Source organism: Ascaphus truei, chromosome 9 (genome assembly GCF_040206685.1).
Source record: "Ascaphus truei isolate aAscTru1 chromosome 9, aAscTru1.hap1, whole genome shotgun sequence".
Lineage (NCBI taxonomy): Eukaryota > Metazoa > Chordata > Amphibia > Anura > Ascaphidae > Ascaphus > Ascaphus truei.
Genome location: NC_134491.1, coordinates 23,760,249 through 23,770,269, shown reverse-complemented (window position 1 = coordinate 23,770,269; position 10,021 = coordinate 23,760,249). Strand labels below are relative to the sequence as shown.

At 45.3% G+C, this 10,021-nt stretch overlaps 1 protein-coding gene across 1 annotated transcript; it reads right to left on the bottom strand.

Annotated features, from left to right (window-relative positions):
• Window positions 1-706: 706 nt before the first annotated feature.
• ARF6 (ARF GTPase 6) lies at window positions 707-3,071 on the bottom strand. The gene has a single exon (XM_075613829.1). The coding sequence runs from the start codon at window positions 2,318-2,320 to the stop codon at window positions 1,793-1,795; it is 528 nt and encodes a 175-aa protein (XP_075469944.1). The 5' UTR covers window positions 2,321-3,071; the 3' UTR covers window positions 707-1,792.
• Window positions 3,072-10,021: the final 6,950 nt, after the last annotated feature.

Genomic DNA, 10,021 nt, shown 5'->3' with positions numbered 1-10,021 from the left:
GGTGTGACAGCTCAGTCACATGCTACAAACGCCAGTAAAAGGCATGTATAAGTGCCTCTTTATTTTAGCTAGCATGTCACCTGTACTATGTACACATGCCCACAACAGATCTTTTGAGGGTAAAATGTGAATGGTTTATGGAATATACATTGAACTTAAATTTTCCTCATGTTATAGGATTTTTTTTTTTTTTTTAATCATCTTGTCCTTCATTTACATAGGCTGATGGGGAAGGGATAGTGCAGAATGGACAGTTTACCCAACCTTCACAATGACCTATAACCTCAAACAAATCTCTAGTTTAACAAGTTTACACACTATTCATTGATTCTTATTACAATTCTTGGGAAATATGAACATTTGCTTATCCCACACCTAATTGAGTCACTCAGTGGACATTTTTCACTGCCTGCTTACACCATGTTCAATTGAAATGTTTGAGAATGTAGGTAATAAATCCCATTTTAACTAGGATAATAATGCTGCCCAATTTAAAAAATAAAAATACAATTAGCAGCGATTAGGATTAAAAGATTTGTTTATGTATAGAAAGGTCTCTTAAAACTGCATTAGTAATAGACTTAATGTCCAACTTCAGGTCATTCAATCTTTACTTTGTATCGCAAGTGATATTACTAAACCCATCTGTATTGTTGAATATACCATACTTTTAGAACAAGAAATAAATGTACTTTACAATAAGGAATTACAGAAATAAAAGGTACTTTTTATTTATAAAAGCATATGCTTTAAGACGCTTTTGGAGTAATGTACCTTTTCAACACAAATCAGGCAGATCAGTCAAATAAGCTTTGCAATTTGAACAGAATTACAAAGTTGTGCTTTACATAATCAGATTTGAGTTGATGCTCTTTGCATATTTTTTTTTTTTTTTTTTTTTAGGTATTGCTACATGTTAAGGGAGTCCTTATTATGTACAACAGTGGATAGGCCTTTCCACAACATAGTAAATGACAGTAAAATGTGACAATGTCTGAACACCGTACAATCTTCAAAATGCCAAACGTCTCATTTTTATTCAGTGATTGCTTGGTAAATTGATTAGGAGAAACGATTTGCATTCAGCCTACTCATGCATGGAGTATGTGTGAGCAAGTTATAGATGGCATTTTAAATAGTCCAGAGTTGTTCTCAAACATGGCAGATGTGAAGCTAGCTATATATATAATTTTATATATATAATTTCTTATTAGCAACCTTCTGTAAAGGTGTATCATGTGCACCTTAAATATAAAAAAGGACAATTTCTAAGTAATTTGTTATAGACTAGCTAGCAGAACTAAAAAATAAAAACAGCCTTGGTATAAAAGACAAACCGCAGGATGATTTTAAAGAATATAATTTGAAAGTTTACTAGTTGAAATAGACCTAGCAACATACCCTGTATGAATGCAGAAGAGTCAAAGATCTACAAGTAAAAAAAAAAAAAAGCAGAACTGGAAACTATGTATAAAGTGAAGACTACAAACCAAAGCCTTATTGTTGGGGGGCAACTGAGGAAGGGATTTCGCATATCTATATAGTCTCAATGTTGGATTCTCAAGTCTTATCACACCTTACAGGTTGTATATCTGGGAAACTGAAGCCAGAAAATCCTAATGCAAAGCAAAAAAAAAATTAAATAAAAAAGTAATCCAGCCCATATTTCCGTGTACAATTAAAGTGGTAATTCGTCGGGTCAGCATAATCCTATGACATTGACTTTGTATTTCCTATATATAACTTCTGAGAAACCATCTCTTTATCCCCCCCCCCCTATTCTAATTAGTCATTAAGATTTGTAATTGGACGTTAGCCATGTCAGTCCTTCGTACAGGCCGTCCCCACTGGTGGCACAGGAGGGCTGGACGTACCAGTTCCTATCCCTGATCCGGGTCAGGCCCAGCTTCTCCTGGATCTCGTGCGGTTTCATGGCGTCCGGCAGGTCTTGCTTGTTGGCAAAGATCAGGATGATGGCGTCCCGCATCTCCCGGTCGTTGATGATGCGATGCAGCTCCTGCCGGGCCTCGTCAATGCGTTCCCGGTCGGCGCAGTCCACCACGAAGATGAGGCCCTGCGTGCCGGTGTAGTAATGCCGCCACAGGGGCCGGATCTTGTCCTGACCGCCCACGTCCCACACGTTGAACTTGACGTTCTTGTAAGTCACTGTCTCCACGTTGAAGCCCACGGTGGGGATGGTGGTGACGGACTGGCCCAGCTTCAGCTTGTACAGGATGGTGGTCTTGCCGGCGGCGTCAAGTCCCAGCATCAGTATCCTCATCTCCTTGTTGCCAAAGATCTTGGAGAGCATCTTTCCCATGGCGGCGCGGTATAGAGCGCATTAAGCGGACGGGAGAGTGTGCGGCCGGTGCCTTCAAAGTCTTGGGAAAGGGTGTCCTGTGGCGGGGAACCGGTTAAGCAAGTGGGGGAGAGTGCGGAAAGGAGCGGGGGGGCAGGGGGAGGTGTCCCCGGGCTGAGGTGGGGTTGCCTTCCCTCAGGAGCCGCATGAGAAGGCGCAGGGGCCCCGAGGTGGAGGAGGCGGCCGCCGGTGACAGGAGGATCGGTAGGGCCTCCTCAGGGTGCTTGACACCAGGCCGCGCGGGGTGAGGCGCCGGTCCCTGCTGGCGGTGAGGCGGCGCCGGCTCCCTGTGGCCGTCTCTGTGCCGCCCCGGTCCGAGGTCTTCCTTCACTGAGCCGGGGCCGTCCTTCGCCACCGGCTTCTCCTTCCTGTCACCCACTAGGGGGGGGGGAGTGGCCCTCCACACGCCCGCTCACCAGCCGCACAGATCCGTGTCCGACCGACGACAGCACGCGCCGGATCTTCAAGTCATTGGTTGTACTCGCGCCGCTTCCGGTGCCTGTGATCAGCAGGCGAGGGGGAAGAGCTGCGGCTTTAAGGAAGTGGGAGGAGCCGGCAGAAGGGCGCGCGCGCACGCGTCAACGGCTGTTACAGGAGGGCGCGCGGGAAACGGTCACGCCGCCGCAAAAGGAGTGACGGGCAGCTCCCTAATAAAACCGCTCACTATATAAGCCCGCTGCTGCCGATACCGGCTGCATTAATTCCGCTTCACTCCCCCCCGCCCTGTGCCATAACTCGGGCCGCCCACGCGCATGCACCGTGTGCGCTAGCGGTCATGTGCCGCGCGCGCGAGAGGGAGGGACTATAATAAGCGTGCCGCAGCGTCATCATCATTTAAAAGATAACGCGGGTCGCAGAGCCTCTCCCGAGCAGAAACGTGTAGGCCGGTGATTGTCACTAGAGCTCACCTCTGCTTCTGCCACTGTATCCAATGTTGCTCTTTGTACCATATGAGTTGATACTTACCATCTACTGCCCCCCTAGCTCAGGGGGGACTCAAGCCCCCCCAAACAGGACACATTTTCAGGATATCCCTACTTCAGTACAGGTGACTCAAGAGCCTCTGATTGAGCCACCTGTGCTGAAGGGATATCCTGAAAACCTGACCTGTTGGGGTGGGGCTAGCTGGTGTGAAATGTGTTTATCTACCACTGTAAGGGGGCTTGTGTGGTGGTAGTTATATAAAGCGGCATCCATGCTGCCGCAGACCGCACAGAGGCGCGATCACATTGCTTTAAGGCAAACTGATTCCTCTGCGAAACAGTCACATGAGCGGTTCGCCCAATGAGGGCAAACCAGCTTCATGATGTCACAGACACGCCCCCCCACGGCGCATCTACAAAACGCTCCCGCTTATCGAGGTTGACTTCACTCGCGCACAAGCCCCCGCGCAGTCTTCTGCTGCATGGACGCAGCGAGCTGGCGCTCATGCGCAGTGACGTCACGCTCCCTGCTCGGCTGGGAGGTTTGTGTACGGCTAGGTGCGCGCACGGGAGGCGATTCGGGGGGCGCGGCCAAGACGTCACGGAGCTGGTTCGCTCTCGTTGGGCGAACCGCTCACGTGACGCACGAGCGAGCGGCAGCAGATTCAAATTTGCTTCGACAAGCAGGTAAGCGATGCGCATGCTCGGGCGCTTGCTCACGCTGGACACACACATTGCCTCAATGTGTTTCATCGCGGCCAGCTTGAGCCCGCCCGCTAGGTGAGAAGAAACATTCTAAGACCTGCAAATAATGTTTGAAGTATTATAAACAAAATATCTCAATCAAAAACTGCACCCCCCTCCCAAACAAGGAAATAATCTGTAATTCAATGGAAGATGTGAATGTTGTAACCAAAATGTGTTAAAATCCAGTGATTTCAACAGGGTGCAAATACGTGGAATGATTATTGTATTTTTTAATAGTTGTTAACCATAAATTGTCTTACCCACCCATCTTCAAATCATTTCCAGCCGTACAAACCATAACAATTATGTTTTCATCATTTTCTAAGTGGGTGGAGAGGAGGCTAGTGTAGAACCAGGAATACAAAACTACTGGTTGGTTTGGAAGTATACAACTTTAAAAAAAAAGGGGAGGGTAGAAGATGTAAAATAGTCAGATTTGAAAATACATGAACACATTGTAACTATGTAACATTGCCAATGTTCCAGCTGGGAAAGGCTTGGTTAGTGGGGAGAGAGCGCCACCTGCAGATTAAATAGAAAATGCGCTGGCAGTTGATTAATCATAATGTACCAAAAATATTCCAGGTTATTCTGATTAAATAAGCAGAACATCATAACAATGTGAGGCGCAAAGTTACAATGTTGTTAGTTTTGATTTCAACCTGTCAGCAACCAGATTTGACACCAGTTTGAGCTTTAACATTTTTATATATTTCACTGAAATATTACATCATTTAATGTAGCTGACCAAAAAAAAAACCACATAGGTAAATCCTTTTTTAACAAACTAATTTGCTTCAAATCTAACCATGCTAAAACCAAATATATGGCTGCTTTTGTGCCTTTGGAAAGGAATTGCAAATTGCACTTCTTAAGGGCGTCTGATTGGGGCAGTTTTATTTCCCCTTTTTCCACACACTCCTTAGACACAAAAAGATACGGAAGGGTGACAGAAGTTTATTTTGGCCTGTGCAAACACTTGTTGAAAAAATGTCTTCGCTCACCATGTTTCAAAACGATGAAAAAAAAATGTATTTAAATATTCTTATAAACCCCCAGGTATAAGCCATTAAACACAGTGATTAGTACACCTTTGTCCTAGGACCCCTTGATTCAGCAAGGCCAGGATGGCACAGGGGTTGAAGAGACAAACAGGATACAATATAGCCGCCAGGATGAGGACCAATGGGAAAGCCTTGAGATGACCTTTGCAGCTATCTACTGGCGATCCAAGGGCCCATCTTTGTAGTCTGCCACCATGTGTGTAGTGTTTTTGTTATCAAAACCGGCACCAAAAGCTACAAATACCTCTGCAACCAGAGGGCTACTAATTAACTGGGAGACTCGGGTTCATTTCAAACTAAAAAAACGCAGAATTGCTGCTTTAACTCCTGCAGTGCTCTACTGACGTACTGGGGAAGTCAAGGAAAGTGTCACCCTGTTATGACGTACAGCGTACGTCATTGCCCTTTGTATGAGCCCCTGGCACTGAAGGGGTTATGTAAATGGGAATATCGAATTTTCCACCTACTCGCTGAGCAGCTGTTGAAGATAACTGTCAGGAAGTCGCAGGAGGAAGGGACCAGCAGCATTTGGGAAACCGTGCAAGACGGGAGACCCCGGGCATTGGAGAAGTGGGTCGTATGGGACCCGGGTATCGGTGGGTAAGGGATGTACGGGCATCGGGGGTATCAAGGAACCAGTAAGAAGATCTACGTAATCGGGGGACTAAGCAGTACGGAAGTCCAAGGCATGAGGGGCTGGGCAATCGGGCCTGCAGCATTAAAAAGGCTCATGTCGTTCAAGAGGGAGAGCAACCAGGAATTATGGGGAGCAACCAAGAATTATGGGGAGCAGGTGTCATTGGCTTTATATGGGACATTCTATGTACTATATATGTGTGCCAGTGAGCACTAGGTACTAGTCCCTTATCCCTTTTAAGGGATGCTGTACTAATACCCAAGATACAGTGGAGTGGTCCAAGCGAAGACACATACATCTATGGCAGGCCTGCACAACTCCAGTCATACCGAGCCACTAATTGAGAGCAGTTCCGCTGGGGACTCGATCCAGCAAAAGTCCCGATAGAAAGGAAAGTCCTTGATATTGGGGAGATTCAAAATCTCACAACCAAAAGTAAACGGAGCAGGACCCGGCCTCGTCAAACACCTTGCGTGATGACGTAATATATTGTAGCCTGATGCTTCTTCTCCCAAGACCTACACCCTTCCTTATACTCACGCGTCTGTCCCTGCCTGGTGTGTCTGTTACAGTCACAGAGCCTGTGTATGCAGCTTCCACAGTCACGGTGCTCACGCGTGGTACTCATTTCTGCACTGCCCTTTCAAGAACAGCTTCATATTTGCAGGAAAATACTGCAAATCCTCGCCTCACTGATACAGGGGAGGGAGGGGGAACATTTGACAAAGTTTCTCTTTTCCCCAAGGTGAAGACTCCAGCAAATCCGCATTTCTCACTAATTTCATCCTTAAAGACTTTTACTTGAGATATTTCCAACCTTTAGAAAATGTTTCTCCCTTCTCGGCTCTCCGATTGATAGAGGGATGAATGCCGGATTTCCGAACGCTCAGCTTGCTTATTCAGTTGTATTTTTTCATGAATGAAACTATAATCAGTTCTGAACCAGCAGGAGAAACTGATTGCCAGTCAGCAGGGCATGTTACCCCATGTCCCTCTGTTACTCCCTCCCTAGCAGCATTTTGGCAGTGTTTGCTCTGTGCACGGATTGCATTTATTTTATTCTGACAGTGACGTGTGACATCGTCCCAATGAAAGATTTGCAAACCGTTTCCTTTTTCCTTCTGAAATGGCAAATGCAAAATCACAAATACAAACCACATGAAATGTATATTCTTTGTACAAGAGTTCATTGCAAAGCTTCTAGTAGAGCAGGAATTACCTCACACACCGCGAACATTTATCTCCCGGGGTGTTGTCCTTCAGCTGACATGCAATTATCACATTGCTTCATATCACACAGGATACTCGGGCTTGTTCTATACGCTTTCATTCATCTTCTGCCGGTTATGTGTGTAGCTGTGAGCCTGCGGCAGCATCTGTACAGCACTGAGGCAACCTGTGTGCTGGGCCCTGACTCTCACACAGCCTGCGTATGAAGCTCTGACTCTCACACAGCCTGCGCATTAAGCTCTGACTCTCACACAGAGCCAGTGTATGAAGCTCTAAGGCTGGGGCCATGGTACTGCAGACCGTGCGGTGGCGTCCGCACGCTGTGCGAACAGACTGCCTTAAGGCAGTGTTCGTGTCCATGCAGCGTTCTGGCGCGTCCGCGAGAAAGCCGAAGGGGGCGCGCGTTGTGTGAGAAATCAGTTAAACTGATTTCTCAGCACGACAGACAGGTCACGTAAGCGGTTCGCCCAATGAGTGCGAACCAACTCCGTAACGTCACCGGCATGCCCCTAGACACGCCCACGGACGGCGTGCATAGCTGGGCCAAAAAACGCACCTGCTTCAAGAGGGTGATCTCATGGCTGCGCACGCCCCCGCATGGGCGAAGGCACTATGAACCTGGCCTAACTCTCACACAGCCTGTGTATGAAGCTCTGACTCTCACACAGCCCGTGTATGAAGCTCTGACTCACACAGCCTGCGTATGAAGCTCTGACTCTCACACAGCCTGCGTATGAAGCTCTGACTCTCACACACAGTCTGCGTATGAAGCTCTGACTCTCACACACAGTCTGCTTTCCCCCCCCCCCCCCCAATTCATTTGTAGTCTTTATTTTATGTTTATAAAACTCATTACTGCTGTGTAAGTGAATGCAATTGCTATATTTTAATTGTGTTGTAAATCTGAGATTTTTAACATTTTATACTAATCTCACTCGGTAACAATTCAGTCATACTGTAATAAATACAGAATACATTATAGCTTGCATGAGAAGATATGAATATTCTTTCATCCTAAAAAAACAGGTGATTTTTTATTTTCATGTTTTAATCAAGATAAAACATAGTGCATACTTTTCATTTTGCTTGCAGAAAAACGTTCAGCTGGACGTGTTATTGGCATTAAATGGAAACACACAATAAATGACAACATACAAGGTGAGTATTTTTGGCAGATGCCACTGACCCCTACTGGTGAAATCCTATATTACATGGGACTAAAGATGCTATACTGCCTGTGAGCAGCAGGGGTCACTGTTATCTTCCCAGGTAACTATGGGTTATTATGGCAGGGAAATAAGATTCCCTCCATGGGGAACAACAGATGGTACACATCTAATATCACAAACACAAATTACCGCACAGCAGGCAGACATTGTCATTAGGGGTTTTAGATACACGCCAAATGATGTGGTCAAAATACACGAGGACTTTTTTTTCCCCATAACTGACATTTTTTATGTATTCTTATGTACTGTGAATAACCCGTGCAGAACAGCCAGGGTAACACAGTGACGCACCGTCTCTTTTTGCATTAATTCTACTTCTGAAATTAATTACATAGAAAAACAAGGTTGTATGGTGCTCTAAAACAAAAAGCAGCAAGTATGTAGCAATAACAAGCAAAAAGTCTTAGATGGAGTACCCCTCCAAGGAGAATGAATGAGGCTAGTGTGTAATACTCCCAAAAGCACTTTAGATGTATAGCTGGAAAATGTAATCCCACAAGCACTGAGGTAAGGATAATACACACGTGCCGGTGTCCAGCATCAAAACAACATAGTAATAATATGGGGTATATGAACAATAAATATCCTTGCAGCCACTGATGGAAAAGGAAAGTGGAATGAACTCACATACAATACTGGAACTCTTGAATTGAGGAGCCGCAGTGTCCACTAATCCAGGGGTATGGTGTGCCTCCGTTGATGAAGATCAGCAGAAGAAGACAGAAGAAAACGGAGCACTAAATCCACTGCTTAATTGAAAAAAAACACAGGTGCGTTAACCTGATAAAAAATGAAGTTTAATGGATCAAAAACAACAAACAAACAGTGCACCTACGCGTTTCAGGCTTGTAGCCCTTTATCAAGGTGAACAAAGGGCTACAAGCCTGAAACGCGTAGGTGCACTGTTTGTTTGTTGTTTTTGATCCATTAAACTTCATTTTTTATCATGGGAACGCACCTCTGTGTTTTTTTCAATTAAGCAGTGGATTTAGTGCTCCGTTTTCTCTTCTGAAATTAATTAGAAACTGTTCTTTATTATTCGTGACCTAACCGTGATTGATCAATTATACAGAATGTGCTATTTTATTCACTTGGTTTGTAATGCAGTTTTGTTTCGGTGTCATTCTTGTCCTACTCTTCCAATCTGACAATATGAATGTAATACAAACTGTTTCCATGTTATGCAGCCTTTCCAAGCTGATTTTTGTATAGAATATATCAAAGATGTAATTGAACTCAATATATATGGCAGCATTTGTACATGTATTAGTCGCAGTGGAGCGCAAACTTTTTCAGCTGCCCCTCCCTGCCTGCTGCCCCTTGGTCACCTTGCTCGGTGGCGTCAAATGACGCCACGGGGTCAACGCGACATCACGTGACCCCGTTGCCATGGAGATGGCCGTGAGATGTCACTCCGCATGGCACCGCAGCATCATTTGATACCGCGTTGTCGTCCCTGCAGCTCTTCAGAATCCCGGTAAGTTAGTTGCAGAGGCCGCGACACCCACACCCCCCAGACCAAGCTCCCGTCCACAGTTTGCGCACCGCTGTATTAGTGTAACAAGCCTATATGAAGGTCCTGCAAAGTTGTATGAGGTGAATCCCACAGCAATAAAAGCCTAGTTCATTAAAATATGCACTAATAGGGTATCATTTCATCCTACAAATTTAGGACAAATTCAGAAAGGTATATTTTTATTATTACAGTTGGACGTTTTTGTCACGGCTTCAAAACCTTTATACACTGCAGGACCACTTGTACAGAAATAATATCCTTACAATGAATGAATCACACAAATTCAGACTTGTTTAAACAAAAACCCACAGTTTTT

What these genes read in the sequence shown, in the direction of transcription:
- ARF6 (XM_075613829.1), bottom strand. Translation starts at nt 2,320, where the DNA reads ATGGGAAAGATGCTCTCCAAGATCTTTGGCAACAAGGAGATGAGGATA.